The sequence below is a fragment of the Natrix helvetica genome (assembly GCF_964273705.1).
Source record: "Natrix helvetica genome assembly, chromosome: 3".
Taxonomy (NCBI): Eukaryota; Metazoa; Chordata; class Lepidosauria; order Squamata; family Natricidae; genus Natrix; species Natrix helvetica.
The window spans coordinates 32,500,311-32,525,907 of NC_138549.1; the positions used below are offsets into that span (position 1 = coordinate 32,500,311).

General features: G+C 35.4%; 1 protein-coding gene across 1 annotated transcript in view; it reads right to left on the reverse strand.

Annotated features, from left to right (window-relative positions):
- Nucleotides 1–2,146: 2,146 nt before the first annotated feature.
- Nucleotides 2,147–25,597, reverse strand: part of SLC5A7 (solute carrier family 5 member 7) — a 29,949-nt gene continuing 6,498 nt past the window's right edge. The window contains exons 3-9 of the mRNA XM_081947621.1: nt 23,580–23,693; nt 21,790–21,945; nt 16,711–16,859; nt 8,989–9,132; nt 7,299–7,452; nt 6,297–6,514; nt 2,147–4,697 (exon numbers count right to left, since the gene is read on the reverse strand). Of these exons, the coding sequence (XP_081803747.1) occupies nt 4,077–4,697; nt 6,297–6,514; nt 7,299–7,452; nt 8,989–9,132; nt 16,711–16,859; nt 21,790–21,945; nt 23,580–23,693 (1,556 nt within the window). The 3' untranslated portion in view covers nt 2,147–4,076. The remainder of the gene's footprint in view (nt 4,698–6,296; nt 6,515–7,298; nt 7,453–8,988; nt 9,133–16,710; nt 16,860–21,789; nt 21,946–23,579; nt 23,694–25,597) is intronic.

Genomic DNA, 25,597 nt, shown 5'->3' on the forward strand with positions numbered 1-25,597 from the left:
CTGTTGACTATGAAATGGTACCTGGGTTTTGCAAGATGCAAAATATAAATATTTAAAAGCAACATGTATACACATTATCGCTAACTCCTAGAAATATGTATTTACAGAAATTAATATTAGAAGTTGTAACAATATATCCTGCAGAATACCCTTCAGGAAATCTTTAGACACACACACACACACACACACACACACACACACACACACATATATATGGAATACTTTGGGATATTGACCTTTAAACCTAAAAAATGGAAGCATATTTCATTAACTGGATAAAGTCAGGAATAACCAATATGTTACATTGGATTTTTAAAAAATCAAAAAATATTTTAAAAAGACATGACAATATGCTGCATACCAATCATATAATTTCTTTGGCAAAGGAAAATAGAACTGGAGAAATTTTACATTTCTCCCTCTGTAACCAATGGCAGATTGCTGGGGCTGATTTAAGTGAGGAGAGAAATACAATAAGAGATTCACGCATCTTTTCCTTTGTAAAATCAGGTCATGCTCCTATAGTATTTGGTAAATTTCATTTCCTGTCCTACCATTTTCCCATGTCCCGTGTACAGAAGTGGAAGTAATACAATTAACTAGCCTCACTAGTTAAATACATGACCAACTTGTTGAAATAACAATCTATGGCTTGTAGCAATCCATGGCTGGTTTATAATTTGTTTAATTTGGTAGGCTTGGAAATAAGGCTATATTTTTCTAAACCTAAAGAACATATGGTGAGGATGTTTGTTGGAGACAGTTTGCCAATAATGTTTCAGTTCATAGACAGAAATGAAATTACAGGTTTTTAAAAAATTAAATATAGAGACAATTAAATTTGCTAACTTATATATGTATTAAAGAAAATTTGCATATAGACTTCAAATTAACCTCTTAAAAACTGATGAAAAGTGAAAATATTCAAAATCCTGATGATTTGTTTTCTTTTAGCAGCAATTTTATAGATTTTACCACAATTTTATAGATTTTAATCAAAACATGCAATTGGTTAATGTACTATATCTTTCCTCCCTCAAGTTTAAAATGTCTTTTAATAGACTAGCAAGGCTTTTATACATATACAGTTTTAGGATTAAATTGTCTTCTTACAAGCATTTCAATTTGAGGTGTGTCACAGGGAAAATTGATTTGGTTTACTTTTATGTTTTTTTTTAAACACATGAACTGCCTATTTCGCTATGATGTTAATTGTACTGGAGCTGATAGTCTGTGTATTTCTCTAATGCTATGGTTCAGCAATGCTCATGTAATTGTAGCAGCCATTTTCTATCTAGACTCCACCTGGAAAATACTTCATGAAGAGCAGGAAAGTAATGGGGAAAAGGCAGCAGCTTAGGGAAATAATGGAGTTCATGAATCTCCTCCAATTTTATGACTCATTTAAAATTATCATTCTTTTGATGATTTAGTCATTTGTGAATAGCATAAAATGGGTGTGTATGTTCTGATTATCCTTAGTAGTTTTCACTTTCAAGAATACAAGCCATCTTTCCAGCTTTTCTTCTCCGATTGAATTCTAAATTCAAATCATTGCCGTAATTTATTTATTTTTACTGCTGAGACAAGAATATCACACATTAAGATATTTAATTACCTTCTGATGGAGTATCTAGTGTATAATTCACACTTCAATAAAAATTATATTCTGACCAAAACTAATTTCTTTACCATAAATCAAAGAATTGTTGCCACACTGGTATTGATCCATAAGAGAGGCAAAAATAATGCAGAGAGAATGACTTGAGACATCCAGCGAAGGGAAAGAAGTCACTAGTTGTGGGAAAGCAGCAGAGGGAATAAATATAATCAGCCAATGGAGAAAAGCTTTGGGGTGTACTGGATCTCAGTTAGTAATGTGACAGCATTTCTCTCTTTCCCTCTGCTTTTGAGAAGAAAGGAAATGTTATTCAGGAAAATATTCCCTAATGGCTGAGCACACTTATAGCATGTGAAATATACAAAACTATTGCTTTATGGATGAGAATTCAGTGTGGAACCCAATTTAAAAGTAACAATTCACTCTTTTTAAAAAATTATATCTGAGAATTTAGAAAAACTGTCAGCAACCATGAAGGTTTCTATTTTTTATTTTGCACTGATTGGTCATTCTAGATCAGATTTTTGGACTTCAACTCCCAGAATTCTGGGAGTGGAAGTCCACAAGTCATAAAAGGGCCATAGTTTCCCACCCTGTTCTAGGTATTGGTGAATGGAGGATGTGTTCTTGCTTCCCAAAAGCCTAATAGTTCCATCATATATTTAAGAGAATGCATCAAATGCTGAAACACATTTTTCTGCTATTTTCCTGTAATAAACTTCAAAAGGGTGCATAAATCCTCTTGCATACATACAAAAGCTTAATAATGGCCTTGCTCAGAGGACAATATACCACATTTATCCAAATTAAAACTGCTCTGGAGAAACATGGATATAATTAGGTGAATGCACGCATGATATCAAGTTATCAAGGCTTATATTGATACTGACTACAAAAGGTTATATGAGAAGCACACATATACACACACTGAATCCACAGTTAGATGTTATACAAACTTATGATATGAACGCAAAGTCAACGTAGTCCAATCAAGCAGTTAGCTACCTAACAATGTTCCACAATGGGAAAAAAAAGCTGAAAATCCAGACAATTCAATGCTGCCAAGGAATATCATTTCAGATGACAAAAGGGATAGCAAACGTTTGAATAGTGTTTTACATAAAATAAATTCTCTTCACATTTAAAACTAGCATGCTTGGAAGGAATTAATGAGCTAGATTTTTTTTTAATGAATGTTTTAAAAATAGAAAATGTGAAGAAAGAGAGATGCTAAAACTTTTGTTCTCTTCCCAGGTCACTTTGAGCACCATTTAGGAATTCTGAATATTTTTAAAAGCCCTCAAGGGGCACTTAAGATATCACTACTTGAAAACCAGAGTGGTTACATCATAGTTGTTATTTTTTACACGCTTTATAAAGGGGTAACTGATGACAGAAAAACCTTAATTTTCATGAAGGAAAGGAATGTTATTAGTAGAATATTTCAATTTACTAATTGTAAAGGGCTGGATCTATAGTTTAAGAGATATAAAATATACATGTTTTTTAAATCTATTAATTACAGGAGCACGATTTATTGCTGGAGATCATAGAATCTGTAAGTTCCTTTCTTCCTTATTGAATAACTTGCTACCAGATAGGACACACAAGCTGATATCGAAGACTTGTTTCCCCATCTATTCTGAAGGCGAGGGGACAATCCTTGTTTTTTCCAATCTAGAGAATTTTTTTTATGTTGATTAAAAAAGATCAACATAATTTTTCCTATTAAATGTGACACAAATTAATTATATATTTCAATGGTTCCTCTATTTGAGAAGATTCCATCCAAACTATAAGCTTGGACAGCAGTCGATGATCTCATTTTTTCCAATGACATCACTAAAATAGCAGTGCTACATCTTGGCTTTGTGTTATTACATTTTGTTTAAAATGTGCACGTTAAAATGTTAGGATCTTAACACAACATTTGGTTTCTTATTTCTAAAAAACCCAAGAAAGATTCACTACTAAATGTTTATGCTTGAAGTTAACGTTCAGTGGTGCAGTTTTGGGAATGCTGCTGACTTTCAGCAGCTCAATCTTGCTCCAGGATGTGCAAAATAAAAGCTGTCCGTTAGCAGATGGAGGCGAACTGGGAACACGGGGATTCTGAATTTGCAAATTACTTCTAGCTGTGCAAATTAGTGATATAAATTTTAAAGAAACCAATTTTTTTCCCCTGGATGTTGCATTTTTCTCTTATTGACATTCAGATACTGTGGTGGAATGAGATAAATTCTACCCAACATGTTTTTGATAATACTGTATAAGAGTTTAATCCAAATTGTTCCTCTTTCAAGACACAAACTAAAAGAGCTACATGGTAGTGGGTGGTTTTTGTTTTTTGGTCTCCATCCATTTCTTCTCAAGCTACGTTTAATTTCCCATGGCAGCATATCCTGTTGCATTATGGGTGAGGCAAAAGCAGTGTTTTTCTTCATCTGGGCTGTTGTCATTTCTCCTCTGCAGTGGATATCTCTGGACTTGAATCCATATCACTGAAGGCCTCTTTATTTGTAAAAGTAGAGGTCAGAGTCAAACTGTGTCGAGGATTCACTGGTGCCAGTTCATTCAAAGCTACATTGTCACTTTTCACAAGAGTAGCCTTGTCCATGTTCTCTTTACTGTACTTTGCAACAACAGCATCAAGGAAGTCTAGTTTGGGTGATAAAGTGCCACTTTCAAATAAGTATTTTGCTAGATAGGATACTGCAATATTTGTAAAGAAAGAAGTAAGCATAGCCAATGACTTAAAAGGAAATCTCTGAACGTATTCTCCCTCATCACGATACCAACCAGGATACAAAATTAGAGGCTTTAAGGATAGATAAGGTTCTCCTCCAGTAATTCGAAGTAGGAGCCCCAATAAGTATCCTACAATGGCACCATAAGTATTTGTTCCTTTGACAAAAAGAACACATAGAAGTTGGGGAAAGATGATGATGTAAACCAGGTCAGAGCTGAGGTACCAGAGACCATATATGGATTTAGCTAGCAGAGCCATCACTGTCGCTGCAGCTCCAAACATAAAAATGGTAATTCGCATGACCCAAACTATTTCGTTGTCTGAAGCCTGTAAAATATAGGAACAGTATGATTTTGCTTTCTACTACAAATATTTATATAATACATAGGTATCAACAGAATTATATGAATTCAAAATGATAAAAAGTGTTGTTAATTAGAATACTTATGACCCATAAGCAATTTGACACCTATAAGATGACCAGCAATTAAAGAATCTTAGACATATAAGATATATCTAACACAAACAACAATTTAATATACTGGATCATGATAATGCCCCTCCCTTCACAATTCTGTTCTGTTCTGGCAACCAATTCTGGTCTAAAAGGAATTTTTCCTGAAAGGTAGGAAAATGTTATTACAGTTTTATGGTTGGTTAAAAAGCCATCTGGACTGTGATTAGAATGGATTTGACATTTTTTATCCATCTATCAAGTCCTTCCCAAGGACCTAGGATAAATAGATGTGTGAATTATTATTATTATTATTATTATTATTATTATTATTATTATTATTATTATTATTATTATTATTATTATTATTATTATTATTATTATTATGTAGTAACAGTAATATATCCTGGAATTTTATATATATAAAACTCAAGATAGCAAACTATTCTCTATTTGTCCAACCTGGAACGAGATTATTATATGTAACTTTTTCAGCCTGTAAACTGTTGGGGAAATTATCTGATTGTGAATGTGGCCAGCAGAAAAAAATCCAAATGACTGAAAACTCCTTTGAATACATGCAGGAGAATCGTTTTCAGCTGCATTCAGGTCAAAAAGGCACTTTCAAAATTTTGTTTTAAATGCCGTGCCTTCATAAATGGTAACATTGCATTTAGCGCAAGTTATACAGCCGTGGAAAAGTTTTCACTTTGCAATTCTTTCTTTGGTCATAAAGCCAAAATCCTATAAATTTTAACTCCAATATTATTCCTTCTATTTAAAGAATTATTCACCTGGCTATGTTTCACTTAATTCATAGTTGCCTACTCAGTTACTCATAATTAAATGAAGTAGGTTTCTATACAAAGGCCACTTATTTGGAGCATATCTGCCTATCTCACAATTTTCAATATGAAATATACAATAAGAGTGCATTGAAAAGATTTGCCTGTATAAACCAGGGGTAGTCAACCTTTTTATACCTAACGCCCACTTTTGTATCTCTGTTAGTAGTAAAATTTTCTAACCGCCCACCGGTTCCACAGTAATCGTGATTTATAAAGTAGGGAAGTAACTTTATTTATAAAATTTATAAAGCAGAGTTACAGCAAACCCCTACCGCCCACCATGAAAGTTGGAACGCCCACGAGTGGGCGGTAGGGACCAGGTTGACTACCACTGGTATAAATCATTAACTCAATTTTAAGAAATAAGATTGCATCTCATAAGGTATAGGATTGATTTTTCCCATTTCAATTTTGAAGATTAAAAGACTTTTGCTTCCAGAACATCCAAAAGTTTGGAACATCAGAAGAAAGTGAGCATAATTCCTTCACCCTTTAATGATTGTCATAGATTGAACACAAAATGGTTCAAGATACTCTTTCCTTCCTATATATGTGAAGTATCAACTGCCAAGTACAGCTCTTATAACATTACAAAATGGTACTGTGTTTATAATATAGTCTTACAGTTTGCCGAAATGAAAGCTGGTATATATTCCGTGCAAACATAGAACTTGCTGATAAGATGGAAGAGTCAGCAGAGGACATTACAGCAGCAGACACCGCCCCAAGGCCAAAGAACGAAATGTACACTGGACAAAGATATTGAAGGACAATTGGTAATATCATGTCGCTTTTATCTTCAGCTTTAGGGTCGTGACCAATATATTCAGTCTGATTCCAAGCTGTAACATAAACATACACTAATTACGGTACTAATGAATAGACCTGTACCTGAAAAAAGAAATCAATAACTAGAATACTTATGCTCATAAACAATCCGACATCTATAACATGACCAGCGATTAAAAAATTGTAAACATATAAGATGTAGCTAATGGGAACGTTTATTTAATGTACAGGATCATGATAATGCCCTTCCCTTTACAATTCTGGTATCTGTTCTGGTATCCAGTTCTAAAAACAGGTATTTTTTTAAAAAAACAAACAAATAAATAAAAAGCTGGATTTAATTGCTGGATTCTGTGGTCTATGCCTATATTCACAATCATATGTTACAAAATATACCTTCGCTAGTTTTATATTTATGGTTTAGATGTCAAATTTGGCTAGTATTATGCCAAATTTGCCATTGTGAAATCTAGTAGACTTTGAAAGGCTTCAGGTTAAGCATTTCATTCATTTTCATAAAGGTCAACTATATCTCATGGGTATAATTAACATTTAAATAGATCAGTTGCCCAAATGGCCTTTCCAAGCTGAATTCTATTCTTCTATGAAAATGTTTAGGATAGTATATTTGTTTTAATAATATTGGAAACTACACCATAATGATAGAAATAGTACTGATATATTACAAACATTGTAAGGTTACTACAGCTTTGAGATAACACATCTCTACTCTGGATATTCATTTATTGCCAGATATTCACTTTCAAAATGTGTAAAGACTCATTTCTTGAGCCCCCAGAACCATTAATTTGTTATTATAATAAATGCTTGATGTACCTGTTGATGCACCAATGGCACCAATAAGCACTGGAGGTATTGCCATTATAAGACATCCAAATGCTGCCAGAAAAGAGAGCATTTGTGCATACGTAGCTGATGAAGAAGAAAGGACTCGCTGGAAATAGGCTTGCCATGGGATTCCTCCTAACATCTACAAACAATCATAAACATTGCAGTTATTCATTCCTGGTAAATAGACACTCACATGAATACAAGCAAAAATGCATTTAGCCAACATGCTCCTTTATCAAACCTATTTGCCTAGCAGCCAATCCTACACCTCAGCAGTAAAACAGTGCTTTAAACCTTGTAGGCACTTTCTTCCAAGCAAAGTATGGAATATGACTTTTAAGCTGACCCAGAAAGAAGGTTGTCCCTTTAAGCTAGATTTCCCCCCAAATCCCATTATTCTTTGGGTTACATATCAAGAAAGCAGCAGGGGAGAAGATTTTTCATGATTCCTTCCTTCTTGGCTTGTCTCTAATTCAGTGCTTCTAAACTTCAGCAACTTTAAGATGTGTGGACTTCTAGTCCCAGAATTCTGGGAATTGAAGTTGAGACATCTTAAAGTTGACAAGGTTGAGAAACACTCTCTAATTCCTTTTCTTCTGGACAGAAAATAGTTCCAGAAAGGGATCTTCAGTGATAGGATTGGCAAATCTCAAGAAATAACTGTGTGTAGAAGCTGTTATGTTAAGCTGTTTATGCACATAGAAGCTGGTTTGGCTTTAAATATTCACTGGGTTAAAAACCAATTAGTGATGCATCATTTTTCTGTTAATTTTGCACAAGGAGTTCAGGCATGTTACAGAAATTGTATTGGAAATGTTATATATTAAACCTATTTCATACTGCTCCCTCACACATTTCTATCCTGCTCTGTAACCCAGAAATACTGTATATCTTCCTACTTCAAGATTTTAAGTGTTTTTTTTCTAAATACGTTTATCCAATCTTTCAAATATGCATCTATCCAATCACACTTCTATTGCAGATCTACTGAATAGAATAGAATAGAATTCTTTATTGGCCAAGTGTGATTGGACACACAAGGAATTTGTCTTTGGTGCATATGCTCTCAGTGTACATAAAAAGACAAGATACATTCATCAAGAATCATAAGGTACACCACTTAATGATAGTCATGGGGTACAAATAAGCAATCAGGAAACAATCAATATCAATATAAATTGTAAGGATACAAGCAACAAAGTTACAGTCCTGCAGTCATAAGTGGGAGGAGGTGGGTGATAGAAACAATGAGAAGACTAATAGTAATAGTAATGTAGCCTTAGTGAATAGTTTGACAGTGGTGAGGAAATACTACCATTTGAATCCTATCATACTCACTATTAGAAGAGTACCTAAGATACTTGCAACAATCTTTCTGCTTTTTTCATACAAAGACTGTTGCAAAAAGTCATATAACTAATTACTTATCTTCAGCATACAGTTAAATTTAAAGGGTTTTTTGTGCAGTTGTTCAAAGTTATTTTGCTAGGGCACATAATTGTACAGTTCAATCATTTTGGATTATAACCAACACAAGTCCTTGTTGGTTGGAGTTGATAGGAGCTGATCTCCAAAACATCTGGAGGGATATAGGCTGCCTCTCCCAGCATTAGACAATTTGTAGTTTAAGAGTTTGGAAAATAAAGTGGTTTGTGGTCTTTCACAAAAATCTCACCAGTAAGAAGAAATTGTCAATCCATCTGTATGCGTCAGGGGATTTAATGGTTCCAAGCCAGGGTTTTTGATATACTTCATGCACAGCGGTGTACCCAATGTCTGTTACTGCAGGATGGGTCAAGGCAAATGGGATGCTGATCCACTGTAAAAAAAAATGAAGCAGACAGTAAAAGAATGGCATAAACATGTCTTTGTTTTATTTTTTTCATTCATCATTTTTAGTTGCAAAACATTTTTTGCAGGCAAGAAAATACCAACATGGTTTTGTTTACATTTCTTCTCATCTTTCTACCAAACCTAACGGAAAAGATTGGTAACAATACTGTAAAATGGAAATATGATCATTTAAAGATTAAAATATGCCAATGAAAAATGCATGGAAAGAAACCCATCCAGAGAAAATAAACACTTTGTACCCGCTGGCTGCAACTTTCTCCTTCACACAAATTAGATTACATATCAGAGAGTCATATCTTAATTTTTTTTAAAAAAACAACCCAAGGTCTTTGAGATTAAAAGACAGCAAGCATGGAACTAAAGTGATCTTTTTTGGCAGGAAGTTTCAAAATTGGTAGCAGAAGGTCCTTTCTCTGATTCTACTATGTGTGTCTCTGACAGTGAGAGAATACGACCTAAAACCTAAACAAAACTTTTTTGTTTAAATGGCTTTCCTTTAATCACTTGGGAGAAATGGTAGGCAACTGAAATTATTTTCCTGAAAACATATTGCTCACATTATCTTCTTGTGAAAGTAGGAGAATTCTATTTTGAATTCACATTCTACTTCTAGAATGAATTGGATCAGAGAATGAACATTGCTGTTTTAGGAACAAAAGGTATGAAACTATAGACTCTTACTTAAAAAGGGAACACACAATACTAGGAATACAGAACAAATTCAATGGCCCTACCTGTTTCTTGGGACTGGGAACTCCTGGCTGTATTTATTAGGAAATAAGCATCAGTGAATGCAGCTCAACCTACTTAAGCAGAGGACTGAGAGTGCCAGTTTTATAATAGTATTCAGTTCTGTATGTGTGTCTGTGTATACGGGCATGTTGGAACTGTAGAATGAAAAGGAAGCATTATGTGAAGAGAACAGAGGCATCGGCCCACATTTGCTCTCTTGCACACACACTCCTGATACAAAGTCTCCATTGCATTGCATTGCATTGCACTTATTGATGTGACTGGGCAAGTCTTTTTAAGAACACAATAAGTAAATGTTTGCAACTACACATCTTTATCAAGTCTTTGGTGCTCTTTGAACTTGGTTGTTTGCTTGCAGATGTTTTATCACCCAACTAGGTAACATCATCAGTGCTATTGGGGTTTGTTCTCTGTTATTAGATACAGCTTGCACTATCATTGTTGGTGGTTGTGGTTTTTTTCCTTGGCAGTTTCTTGATTAGAGTTGTTTGGGGTTTTTTCCTTGATTGTTTGCCTAGTGTTAATCCCAGTTTATTGGGTATAGACTGCTATAGAGGATCCTTCTTAGCTTTTTTAATTGTCTTTTTTGAATGGAGTGTAAATGTGATTTATCTCTTTGTCTATTGATTTATCTCTGTGTGTCTATTGATGACTGATCTGTTTGAATGACGAACTCCCACGAATTCCTTAGTGTTTTTGAATTTAAATTGGTCTAGGATGTTTCCCAGTTTCCCAGTTGAAACTATGGCTGAGTCTATCCATGTGTTGTGAAATTAAGGAATTTTCATTGTGTCTTCTGCTTGCTAATTGGTGTTCATGAATGTGCTCACCCAGTCTTCTGTCTGTCTGTCCTATATATTGGCTGTTACAGTCCTTACACTTTATGTTGTAGATGAATCCTTTTTTAAAAAAAAATCTTGGACTACTGGATCTTTTGGTTTAAGATGTTTTGGTTTTTTTTAGTTAGTTTGTGTACCACCATAATGCCACCTGGTTGTAATAGCCTGTTGTTTCTGAGATGTTTTTGATGTATGGTTTTTAATGTATCCTTTTCATAGCTTGTGTTGTGAGATATAGTGTTGGAGTGGTTAAGCACTTTTTAATAAAGTTGCATGCTATTTTGTTGGAAAGTATTTTATAGTAATGAAGCAACTGCAAGCAAGCAACCAAGCTCAGAGAACACCAAGTTCTCCACAGTTCATTTCTGAACTAAATATACTGTATTCTTTTCTACTGGATCCAAGAATCCAGAGATATAATGGCAGCATGCAGCATTAGTGCTGTTGCACATAGATGCTAAGTGGATGTTGACTATATGTTGTTGTTATTATTATTATTATTATTATTATTATTATTATTATTATTATTATTATTATTATTATTATTATTATTATTATTATTGCATCAACAGAATTGTATCACAGCGGCCAGTTGTTTTGCCGGATTTGGCATTAATTACTAGTCGAGCCCCACCCAGGGGCCTAGGACGTCGTAACGTATTTTCGTAATATGTGGAGAGCAGTGCGGCCTTTTGCTTTTGACTGATGGTGATTTTGTCAATTTTTAACTGTTTTAAATGTAATTCCAGTGCTTTTGGAATAGCACCCAGTGTGCCGATTACCACTGGAACTACCACTGCTGGTTTGTGCCATAATCGTTAGATTTCGATTTTTAAGTCATTATGGCACGATTTTCATCTGCATTATTATTATTGCATCAACAGAATTGTATCACAGCGGCCAGTTGTTTCGCCGGATTTGGTATCAATTACTAGTCGGGCCCCACCCAGGGGCCTAGGATGTCGTAACGTATTTTCGTAATATGTGTGCGGATCCAAGCAGTGCGGCCTTTTGCATTTGACTGATGGTGATTTTGTCAATTTTTAACTGTTTTAAATGTAATTCCAGTGCTTTTGGAATAGCACCCAGTGTGCCGATTACCACTGGAATTACCACTGCTGGTTTGTGCCATAATCATTGAATTTCAATTTTTAAGTCCTGGTATTTTGCGATTTTTTCATATTCCTTCTCGGCGACCCTGCTATCACCTGGTATTGCGATGTCTATGATTGTAACCTTATTTTTCTCAACCAGTGTGATGTCTGGTGTATTATGCGCCAGTATTTTATCCGTTTGTATGCGAAAATCCCACAAGATCTTGACCATCTGACCCTCGACGACTTTTTCAGGCTTATGTTCCCACCAGTTTGTTGCTGTTTTAATGTTATAATTTTTGCACAAATTCCAGTGGATCATTTGTGCCACTGAATTGTGCCGCATTTTATAGTCAGTCTGCGTGATTTTTTTACAGCAGTTGAGTATGTGGTCAACAGTTTCATCAGCCTCTTTGCAAAGTCTACATTTGGCATCATCAGAGGATTTTTCGATTTTGGCCTTAATGGCATTTGTTCGGATAGCTTGTTCTTGCGCAGCCAGGATTAGTGACTCTGTTTCTTTCTTTAATGTACCTGTTGTTAACCATAACCAAGTTTTTTCACTGTCCACTTTATCTTTTATTTTTTCCAGAAATTGGCCATGCAATGCTTTGTTCTGCCAACTCTCCATTCTTAATTTTATCACATCTTTTTTGTATTCTTGTTTCGTCTGTTGGGCCTTCAATAGATTTTTGTTCTTTACTTCGATTAATAGATGTTCTTGACTTTCTTTTAGATAATCAGCCAGTGCATGTTTTTCTTCTTCAACTATTTGCTTCACTTGTAATAATCCTCTGCCACCTGATTTTCGGGGCAGGTATAGTCTATCAATATCACCACGTGGATGTAAACTGTAGTGCATTGTCATTAGTTTCCTGGTTTTTCGGTCTAAAATGTCCAAATCAGCTTGTGTTCAGTTAACTATACCAGCTGTGTATCTTATAACTGGTATTGCCCAGGTATTTATGGCCTTGATTGTATTTCCACCATTTAATTTAGATTTCAAAATTTTCCTAACTCTGTTGGTGTACTCTCTCCTGACAATAGTTTTTACTTCTCCATGTTTGATGTTATCCAACTGCAAAATGCCTAAGTATTTGTAGGCTTCATTTTCATTGCATTTAATTAGTTGGCCATTGGGCATTTCAATTCCCTCACATATAGTGATTTTGCCCCTTTTTATGGATACAGTGGCACATTTTTCCATGCCAAACTGCATTGAAATATCGGTGCTGAATACTCGGACTGTGTTTGTCAGTGATTGGATTTCTATTTCTGACTTTTCATAGAGTTTCAAATCATCCATATATAATAAATGTGAAATTTTTTCAGCTTCTTTGGCTGTTTGGTAGCCTAATTTCATTTTTTTTAAGATTACTGATAGTGGGATCATCGCGATGATGAAGAGAAGAGGTGAAAGTGAATCACCCTGGAAAATTCCTCACTTGATATTAACCATTCCATAGTTCTCATTCCCTACTGCCAACTCAGTTCTCCATTGTTTCATCGCCTTTTCAGTGAAGGATGTAATATTTTTACTAATGCCAGTTGTTTCTAAGCATTTTATGATCCAACTATGTGGCAATGAGTCGAATGCTTTTTTATAATCAATCCAGACCATATTCAAGTTCATTTTTCTTTTCTTACAATTTTCTAATATCATTTTATCAATTAGGAGCTGATCTTTTGTGCCCCTACTCCTTCTTTTGTTGCCTTTTTGCTCTACTGGCAAGATGTTGTTTGTTTCCAAATAATCCATAATGTTATCTGCAATAATGCCTGTGAGTAATTTAAAGGTTGTTGGCAAGCATGTTATTGGTCTGTAGTTTTCAGGTATTGTTCCTTTAGTTGCATCTTTCTGAATCAAGTATGTTTTTCCAGTTGTCAACCATTCATCAATTTGATCATTTTGTAAAATTTCATTCAGTTGCCTGGCCAACATTGCATGTAAACTGGTCAGATATTTGAGCCAGAAACCATGTAATTGGTCATTTCCAGGTGATGTCCAATTCTTTACTTTTTTTACTCGATTTTTGACCATCTCAGTTGTTATTTCTAATACTTGCATTTGTTTGTTACCAATGCTTTCCTCAAAGTCATGTATCCACTTTGCTTCCTTATTGTAGTCCTTTGCATTTCCCCACAATTCTTTCCAGAATTCAGCTGTGGCCTGCTTTTCTGGTTTTTGACTTTTGGTGCCACCATTCACATTAAGACTTTGATAAAAACGCCGTTGGTCTGATCGAAATTGTTGATTTTGTTTATACTGGATGATTCGTGCCTCATATCTTTCAATTTTTCTAGCTGTTGCTGTTATCTGCTGTTTTACAGTCTCTACAGCTTCATTGATGTTTCTTGTATCCAATCTATACCTTCTGATTAGCTGATCTATGATTTTTCTGTTTTTAAGCCGTTGCTCATGCATGTTCTTTAAGTTGCTAGCATCTGCCCTTAATTTTTTGACTTTTTGTTCTAATCGGATTTTCCACTTTGGCTTTGATGCTTTTTCCATTGTGTGATTAGGTACTTTGATTTTAATGCCTAGTTCATTAGTGACTATTACAGCTGCACTGTACATTAACTGATTTGTTTCCAAGATGGATCCCGATTCAATTGTTGAAAGCACTGCATTAACCATTTTCATGATAGGACCCAAAATTTTCTTAGGGACAGTTTTTAATGATGGTAAACGTTGCCTTTCCTCCCTAGCCAGAAAATGCTCCATGATCTTGTCCTTCAGTTCATTTTGTTTTTGAGTTGGTTCATCAGTTGGTTCAATGGTAACTAGTTCTGGTGGTAGTGTTTTTATTTCCTCTCCGGCAGCTTCCTCTAAGAGTTCTCCTATGATTTCTTTAGTTGTGTCATGAGTATCACTTATTTCCTCTTGTGATGTTTTTTTTTTTTTTTTTTTCAATTTGCCTGAATTTCCTCAAGTTCAACTTCGGTAAACATTTTATTTCGTATAATAAATCGCCTTTGATCTGCTAGTCGTTATCCACTAACATTTGAATCTGGATATTGTTGTTTCCATAAATCATACATTCGCTTTAAATAGCCTCTTTTTTTTGGCTCTGAGTTGTAATAACAGGCCATTATGGCACGATTTTCATCTGCACTATATTTCTGTCGTTTTGTTGGCTGTTCCACTTGTAGCCCACTTGTCGACGGATGCCCAGGGACCTCAACATCCGCCGCGGCCCTTGTTAACCCGCGCGACGACCGATGCGGTATAGAATTTTTATTCGTTTCTTTCTATTATTATTATTATTATTATTATTATTATTATTATTATTATTATTATTTAAACATGAAACTCAATCAACTGAACATTCTCACAAATACCATTGACTGGTGCTAATGGTTGATACAGGTTGCTGCCAGCGTCCTAGGTATCAACCAAGTACCTTCTTAAAATATACGATGTTCCGAGTAACACAGTTTTTTGCAGTTCTGCTGATATTATTGCAGGAAGCTGCAATTTGTTGATGTATCTTATAAAATTCTTGGACATAGTACCAAGTGCCCCAATGACAATGGGTATTATTATTATTATTATTATTATTATTATTGTTGTTGTTATTGAAAGACCTTCTTAAACATGTGATCAGTCATGCTTAAATCTGATCCATAAGGCAGCAGATAACCATAAGGTTAAGATCAGATAGTGTATTTAAAGTTGAAGACAAGTCTTTTCTAGCGTAGGGAAGAGGGAATGGCTAAACAAAATATAATGGAAGATAGAAATGTGTCAATTCCTCTAACATTGGGGGAATGATTTTGCTGCCTGGGGTCAAGGGTATTTATTTCATTTTGTATTTGGGATTTTGCTTCTATAAGTTACCTGGAGTCACTGTGATTGAGTTGGGTGGCCATACAAATCTTCTTAATATATAAATAATAAATTAAAAAACCATAATCTATAAAAGTTTATTTTCTGGGAGAGGTATATTCTCTGATAGGGATCTTTACCTTTTTGTGCAAAAATAGATAGAGAATAATATTTCTTTGCATATATTTTCTATAAACAAAGGCAAACAAAAGTTTCCTCCATCACAGTGCCTCCTTCTGCATCAAAGAAGGGTATCTTTTCTCTGTGGAAAGAAGATACCTGTTTGCCTCATTGTGCACAAAGAGAGGCAGTACTGAGGGTATGCTTTACTGGACTAAGCAGAGTTTAACTGAGAGGCTGGGATTTTGCTTTCAGTTTTACCTATTGACATAATCGATAGAGTGGAAGGGAGATAATTCTGATCTTGAGCTAAATGAAGGCATTCTCTTCCTATATCAAATGTGTGCACAATAGGAGTAAGAACAGAGGGAGAAGCAGTAGCAAGGTTTAGAGAGCTGTAGATATCGCATGCCTGTAATGCACCCTCTAAGTAAAGATGGTGCCCTTGGAAAACATTATGTGGCAAGAAGTGAACGATTTAACTCAACTGACAGCCCAATCAGATTCTGTTCTTGTATCCTAGATAGGTGTTCAGAGCACTGGCAAATCAAGAACCATCATTATGTCACCATCCTTCCTGGCCATTTCTCACAACATTTTCTCTTGGGTACAAATCAACTTCTCTAATTATCTGCAGTCTTGCAATTCATCAGCAATTTTTAAATTGATTTCAATCTATGCTCATATTTGATCCTTAATTAATATAAATCACAATTATGGTTGGTGCTGATTTATTCTAAAACAGTAGTTAAGACAAGAATAATATAGACTCTTAATATTACCTTTCTTCCACCCATTAATAAGCATGTTCTTGTAATCTGTATTGGCATAAAGCATCTATTTCCTGTGCTTGACGTAAAATACAATTACCCTGGTATTACATATGGAAAAGTAAATAAAAAACTCACCAGTCCAAAGAAAATGCAGAACAGTTGGACCACATCAGTGTAAGCAACTGAATAAAGTCCTCCCATTAAGGTATATAGGGTTGCAATGGAGGCAGAAATAATAACTGAAATGGTGTTGTTGATGTCAATTATCACACTTATGGTGGCACCTGTAATAAGGCAGAGAAATAAATGTCTGCTAACAATTTGTGTACTTTTCAAAGAGTTTCAGTGTGACTGAGAAGTTCATTTTTGTACCTGTTTTTCTCTGTTTCAAAAACAAGATTATAGTTTCATGAAGAAAAAAAAAGGATTGACAATATTTGCAGAAGACTCATGTAGTCTGATGTGTATACTATCTTCTCAAGGATATAATGAAGCTCATAACTTTCTAAATTAAATGTCAGTGAAAAGATCTCCAAGTGGAGAGAGAGAGGGAGGGAGGGGGAGGGAGAGGGAGAGAATAAGAAAGGAAAAATACAGTGACTCCAGAGAAAAGAAATAGGGGAAAAAATAGGGAGTGTTGAATGAAATTCTGTAGCAACGAACTGGAAGAATATAATTGTTATGCTGGTAGATTCTGTTTACAGTGAAATATATTACTCTAACCATTGTTTCTAAACCAAAAGTTAAATATGAGAATTGTAGGGATTGCTCAGCACATTTGAAGTGAACATGTGGTATCCAGGATATACTCCTGATAATGTTACTTAACCATTCAAATGATCCTGTTAATATTCAAAGTTTCATGGACAAAGCATAGTGCTTTAATGTGCTTGAATGTGACGCTGTCCTTGGTCCTGACTCAATGTGCGTATAAGTAGCAATCATTCCTCAGCATCTAAAGCAGTTCTTAATTATAAGTTGTCTTTTTGTGAGCATAACAGGCTTTTAAAATATTTGCTTCCACAATGTGAAACATGACAGAAAGCTTTCACGTACAGTAACTTGTATTAAAAGAGAACTTGCATTTTAAATTTCCTGAAAATTGTTTAAGCCACTCAGTTTTCATCACCTCAGCATGCAGTTTATTCTTGGTTTCTTGAGCTCTTGCAACAAAATTATAGTTAAAAACCTCCCTGTTGCTTTCTAGATAATCAAAACACAGTTGGAAGTAAGGCTGATTATTTTATTTATTTTAAAACATTTCACTGGCAACCCACTCTTTATACATTCCAGTAATTATTGGTTGTTGGGTGAGAAAAGTTGCAAAGGAAAGTTCAGAGATTTATCAGAAAGATTCCCTGTACACTTACTTGATTTATTTATTATATAGTTTTGTATATTAGCCCATTCAAGCTATACAACAGGAAAATAAGGACCAATTATTATATTTAACTGAGTTGATAAAGTGAGTTTGGAAAGAGGGCACAGGAATCTGTGGTAGCAATCACAGTAGTGGTGGGAATAGTAGATTGGTATTGGAAATTGTTAAGTTGTTATTAGGAAAAAGATATTAGAACTATAAGGGCTATTTTGTCTTCTGATAGCTGTGTCAGTTTTAGAAAGTTTCCAGCCATCCAAAAAACCTGGTCTTCCTTTAATGAAATATGAAGGAAAATAAAAATAAAATAAACAAAATAAAACAAATCATCCATCATGGATGAGGTGGCTTAAGAAGGCAGGTGAGCGGTTGAGGGTTTAGTTTCTTCCTGCAGCATCCCACTAGAGGGCAAGTAGGAAGGGACATGAAGCAGTTGTCTTCATAAAAACTTACCTTCCTTACCCAGATGTTTCAGAACAGTGATAAATATTAAGTGTGTGTACCTCAGACTTTTGACAATCTGGATGCCACCTTGCAAACAGTTAACCTTGATTATATTTAATCACTTCTCTTGCATTGTTAGAACATATCTGCTTCAGGTTGTGATATTTTGTATTGTCAGTTGTAACTGGAAGGATATAACATATGCCTTAGTTATAATAAATAGCCCCCTAAGGCTATTTTCTTTCTGAGGCTTGTTTCTTTGTTTAAAGGATGCAATTCTTAAACCTCATTTGAGAAGCCCATTCCAGATACCTTGGAGATAAGGAATTATAGGCAAATTTTAACTCTTCTTATTTAAAATGATCAAGACAATGGTGGCAGCTTCTTCCTTGCAGGCAATCCTGCAGGAACGATTTTCTTGACCCATTTCGGTTGACCTATGGGGTTGAGATGACCTTAAAATGGCTTGAAGAATGATTTTTGTTTGGAGACTGACAGAGGGTGCATGACTTTCTTGATACTCCTGGACTTGCTTAGTGGCATTCAGTACTATTGTACATGGTAACTATGGGACGGATTTCTCATGATGATCCCGATAAAAAGAAACAATCGCTACTAAAATAAAGAACAGGTACAGATTGCCTCACTTTTTACAGAAAAGGCAAATCTTATCCCTTTGATAAAAGCTGCATTTAAAAAAGCTTGAAGAAAAGGGTAAGAGTTTCACTACCATAGGCTATTGATATACAGTATATCTGGGTTTTTTTAAAGTCATCACTAGAATTCTTGTGCTATGACCTTAATCTACTGCCTAATAAATACAGCTAATTGGAGTTCTTAGATTCTTGTGCTATGAATTAACTGATTTCAGCCTGGATTATTAGGAGAGGAATTTGAAGGAATTCTTCTCAATCACTAGAGAGATTTGGAAAGAGAAGGCATGGTTATACAGGTTTTCCATTTCTATCTTTCAGTTATATTTCAGATAATATCATTTTTAGATATTTGTTCCTTGAAACAAGAGCCATTATATCAGTTTGTTCAGGACTCCATTCTGTCTCCTGTGTTTTTCAATACCTACTTGAAAACATTGGGGAAGATTATCTGATTTTGTTTTGCTAGGCAGTATCAGTATGCTGATGCCTTGAAAAACCCAAATGAATTTCTCTGTGACATTTTAGGAAATTGTATACTTTCCTTCAATTTCTGCCTGAAGTCAGTAATGAACTGGAAGAGGGATAATGCATTGAAATAAAATCCAGACAGGATGGAGGTGCTCATTGTGAATGTCCAGACTTCCAAAGTTATGGTAAATGTGTATATTCAGAAAGGGATTACGTTCTCCTAAAAAGAGCACATCATAGTTTAAAAGCAAGCTTCTGGTGCAAACCTTTCTTCATCTTCACAGATTGAGGAAATAGCCCAGAGTGCCTTTTATCAGCTTTTGTTGATATGCCAACTGAGTTCATTTCTGAAAGATAACGGCCTTAAAAATGTGGCCTTTTTATTATATAGGGCAGCCTTTCAGAAAGGGGTTTATACAGCTCCTTTTAAAATTCTATAGAAAGCAGCTCAGGATTGAGCCTTTGCATAGTTTTGGATTGTATTTCCTGTAGAATGGAGGCGCCTGACATCTTTGTTAGCTATTTAAAAATCCTTTAAAGCAATTGTTTTTCTTGTAAGCTTTTAATAATATAAATACTCAGTACTATCAGTCATTAACGTCTCTTGCTTGCTGAAGTGGCATTTTAACCGCTTTTAGCTTCTCAATTTTACATTTGTTCATTTATTTTAAATTACAAAATTGGCATGAGTAGTCAGCAGTATACCTCTTAAATAAGTAAGCAAATAAATATCAGGGAAAAGAATCTGCCAGCTGGGGATTTCAAATTGCTCACTCTACGTAGGAAGTGGCTTTCTTTAGAGCAGTGGTTCTCAACCTTCCCAATGCCACGACCCTTTAATACAGTTCCTCATGTTGTGGTGACCCCCAACTATAAAATTGGTTTCTCAGTTCCTAAGACCATCAAAAATATGTGTTTTCCGATGGTCTTAGGCGACCCCTGTGAAAGGGTCATTCGACCCCCAAAGTGGTCCCGACCCACAGGTTGACTGCTTTAGAGCTTCTTGTTGGAGTTTGCCTTTAAAGCCATACATAGCCATCTTAGATGTCTGATGAAGAACTTAATTGATGGGCATTAAGATCTTTTGATAGGTCTGGAAGTTGAGACATGGTAACTGGACTTAAGTTCAGTTGCTGTCAACTTGTAAAGAGTTTCCATGACTATTATCAAGTTTACACGGGAGGGAGAATTCCATGCATACCTTTGACCAGAGTTGGATCTCAGACTCATGACTCAACAGACAACTCTACCTGGATAACTGAAAAACTTCATCAACATCTTTAGATAGGTTTTTCTGAAAATGATCTTGCAATCAGGAGCTTATTTATCTAGCATATGAGTAAAGTCCTTCTCTATATGACTTTTGGGTGGTGGAATGTCTTCCCTTGAAGTTTTGTTCATTCCATCTCCCTTTGCTTTCAGAAGAATGGTTTAAAGACAGAGCAGGCACCTTGCCAGGCTGTAGGTCATAAATTTAAATTTATATGACATATATTATTAGTTGCCAATCTGAGTGAAAAAATAAAGTGATATAATCACTATTATTATATCAGGGTAGTAGATGAACCATTGTGCTATGAAAGGGTTTTGTAATATCCAGATTTGTCTTTAAATTGATCGTGTTTTGTACTGTGTTTATTTTTTGACTTTTATTGTGATTTATTTTTACTGGTGTAGTTCACCCAGAGTCATAAATTGTGAGTTGAATGATTTGATATAATCTAAATAGATAAATAAGTAAAATTATTCAATTTTATGTCTTCAGTGGGGCTCAGGCTAGTTATTCATTGGGTACACATTTAAATGGCTCTACAACTTTGCAGTGATAAAATTTCAGCCTGCACAAACCTGTATGTTGCAACTAAATAGCATATATATATGTATGATATATGCACAAGTAGATTATATAAACTTTCAGATATTAAAGTATTAGCTACATAGGCCAAATGTTTTAAATGTTTAAAAATACATTTTGAATTGTGCCATCCCCACTCAAAATCTCTCTAAATCCAATTGTACAGCTAAATCCTTATGATTACTCTCCTCAAATATTACTATAAAAAGAGAACACCTGGCTTTTCTACACAGTATTTTACTATCAGTGTTCTGATTAGTACTACTACCACACCATGGTTACCTTTTAAATTTGGGAAGGCTTGTTCAATTTTTAAGCTTTTTTTTTAAAAAAAGAACGTTTTTATCAATTTGCATATTTTACCCTTATTCAGACTGATTGTATACAATTGATTTGTTTGCAGAATTTCTTACCTAGTGCTGAAAAGATGGCTGCTGCCCAGAACATTTCTCCCATCAAGGCAGGTATGAAGATAAGCCCTCCCATCCGTTTTCCATACATTTGCTGAAATGGATCCAACATTGTCACATACCCTTTGGAACGCATGGGCTTTGCAAAAAACAAGCCACCTAAAAGATTCATTTAAAAAATTGGATTCGAATTATTTTTCTGGATCAAGTAGCTAGCTGTAAAAATGGAGGAGGTTTGGATTAATATATGTAATATATTATATATATATTTATTAAATTAATAAACCGCTCCCTCTCCCCGAAGGGACTTGGGGCGGTGTACAAACACAGCTAAAAACCACATACAGAATACAATATTGAATACCCATAAAACAAATCCAGTATAAAACCGTTCTAAGACAAAAATTAAAAACAATCTAAAATATCTATCCCCAGGGATTAAAATACCGGCCAGAAGGATTGGGAATTAAAACTACGGTTAGGCCAGGCCAGCTAAATGGAACAGGTGGGTCTTTAATTTCTTGCGGAAGGAGCGGAGATCGGTAGTTGTTCTAATGTCGGGGGGGGGGGAGGTCATTCCAGAGGGTCGGGCCCATCACAGAGAAGGACCTACTCCTGGGCGTCGCCCGTTGGCATTGCCTAGTGGACGGCACCCGGAGGAGTCCCTCTCTGTGAGAGCGAATTGGTCGCAGGGATGTATGGGGTAGGATGCGCTCCCGCAGATAACTAGGTCCTGTGCCATGGAGCGCTTTGAAGATGATAGTCAGCACCTTGAAACGCACCCGAAAAACCACAGGTAGCCAGTGCAGCCCGCGCAGGAGAGGTGTTATATGAGAGTACCTAGTACATCCCATGATTGCCTGCGCGGCCGCATTCTGGACCAGCTGCAGTCTTCGGGTGCATCTCAAGGGGAGCCCCATGTAGAGAGCGTTGCATATCAGTCTGCTTATGAGAGACATAACTGGTATCTAAATAATTTTCCATAATATAACAATCCAATAAGTCTTTTCCAGGATTGTTGAAGTAGCTATATAGTAATGGAACTGAGGTTCTTATACTTGTTACTATTACTGATAGATAATGCAATGACTAGTGGAATGTAATCAGTACTAGGTCTTTTAGTAAAAGAATAGAAATTATCACTTGGACACAGGCTTAATGTATGCAACTCCTTTAGTTAGTCTTATGTAGAGCAGTCATCCCAACTGAGGAAAAAAAAATGTAGTGAAAAGTAATTCGTTACAAAACTGGGTTGGCACTATTAAAGCAAATGTTGTATTCCCATTTGCTTAACTGCTTTAATTTGTACTCCTGGCCTGAACAGGAAGTTGGACAATGGCCTAAACTATCCCAATCTTTTGATTCTATGATTCAGAAAAATGAACAGGACTTAATTTCCACCACTTTTCAATTTAATCTAAAAGTGACTAAAAGTTTAATCTAATAGTTTAATCTAAAAGTGACTAATTTTTGATGCCACTCAATATGGAGAGGAAAATAAGAGAAGGATCCCCCTCTAAGTTTCCCATACATTAAAAAAAAATGCTGGCCACAACAAAAACACTAAATACCAGGCTTTGACAAGAATTTTGTACTTAATATCTTGTTAAAAGATAGTAGTGACCATACGGTGGTTTTGCAGATACCATCTCTATTGCTGGCTCCACTCATCCTCCCAAAATCCATTTACAATGAAAGAGAAACACAGGAACAGATATTATATTGACTTCAACTTTATCTTTGTCATTTTAACAAGATGTGATTCTTCTGCTTTGTTTCCATCTTTAGCTTACCTACAATTAGGCTAAGTGAATACCCAATTGGTGCCTGAGCCCAGGCAAGTCCAAACTCTGGAACATACACTGCTTCAGCTGTTCCATTTATATAACCGCCTCCAACCCAGGTGGCTGTGGAAGAAGTGAACGATATCCATTACACATTGGATAGAGAAAACAAAATTAAATAACCGATTTGTGTGGCAAAATAACATAATGAAGAGTATTGCACAAAATCACATCTCATCTAAAGACCTATTTGCATCTACGTAATTTGCAAATTTACATTATACACTAAAAATTAGTATGTTTAGTCTATTTACATAAGTAATGGGAAAGAGAGAAAGAAATAAAAGTAAAATTTAACTGGCATACATACATACCTCTAAATACTAGCCTAAATGTTCTTGTTTCTATGCCTTTGCTTAGACTCTTTTTTAATTTCTTAGGCTCTGTATTTCTACAAAAGTCTCATCTTCACTCACAGAACAAATGGCAGTGAAGTACTGTTAAGTAGCTCTTTTCTGAGTACCTAGTTAACTGACTCTCAGTAGAATCACTATCATACCGAGCACTTTAGCGCAGCTCACAAAGATATGTATCCTTAGTCTGGCTGGGATAATGTTCAGATATTTAGTGAAATACTGCATTATAATGGCAGTGATTATGTCTCCTACAGGTTGCCCTTCAAAAATATTTTAAGAACTAAGAAATACATCATGGATCCACACTAATTCATAAGTAATGGCCATTGTTGGCTCTGTCATTTTCTGAAGAGATATTCAAGATAATTAATAGTATAAAGTTGTTGAATAATAGGGTCTTCTATTTTTGGACTGAAATTGTTGGTTGGACACAAGGAGAATGCAGACTGGTATCATCATGAACTAATGAGCCATCTCTGGTTTCCAAAAGGAGTACAGGTAATCCTCAACCTATGACCAAAATTGAGCCAAACATTTCTGCTGCTAAGTGAAAAATTTGTTAAGTGAGTTTTGACTCAGTTTATGATTTCTCTTGCTACAGTTGTTAAGTGAATCACTACATTTGTTAAGCAACATGGCTGTTAAGTAACATGGTTGTTAAGTGAATCTGGCTTCCCCATTGACTTAGAAGAAGTCATACATTTTTCAATGCCACTGTGACTTTGAAAGTCATTAAGTGAACTGTTGTAAGTGAAGAACTACCTGTGGAGATATTCCAGGTGAAACCTCTGTACAGGTGGTTCCTCAACTTGCAACAGTTCACAGTGACTGTTCAACGTTGCAATGGCACTGAACAAAATGACGTATGACCAATTTTCACACTTATGACCATTGCCGCATCCCCATTATCACATAATTTACATTTGGATGCTAGGCAACTGGTACATCTTTATGACGGTTGCAATGTCCCAGAGTCGTGTGATTCCTTTTTGTGACTTTTTGACAAACAAAATCAATGGGGAAACAAGATTCATTTAACAATGGTGTTACTAATTTAACAACTGCAGTGATTTACTTAACAAATGGGGCAAGAAAAGTTGTAAAATGGGACAAACTCACTTAACAGATGTTTCACTTAGCAACATAAATTTTGGGCTCAGTTGTGGACTACCTGTATTTCTATGGGCAACAATCAGTTTGGCATTCTCTGACTATCTTCCTTCTTCATTTCTGTGTACTAATCACTTCCTTCAGTTGGAAGTACAGTTTTGAGCAAACTGATTCAGTGTAATTCTTAGGGCTCCATTGCTTAGCCTTAGCCTTTTCTTGATGATCCCTGGAAGAACTGACCCCCAGTTGTACCAAAGGGTATTTCGCACAGAAACTCAAATTAAAATCTGATTAAGTTCCCCTAATCTGGTCCAGGTCCTATGTCCACATTTGCTAGCTGATACAAGTGACATATTTTTCAGAACAGGCTGCTTTAATGTTTTATAAATGTGCCTCAATAAGCCCCATAATTCTGAACCTGAATGGTACTACGTTGGGAATTTTTAACAGCTTAATGTAGATTTAAAAAGAAGAAAAATCCCTCCCCATTGGGATAAAGGT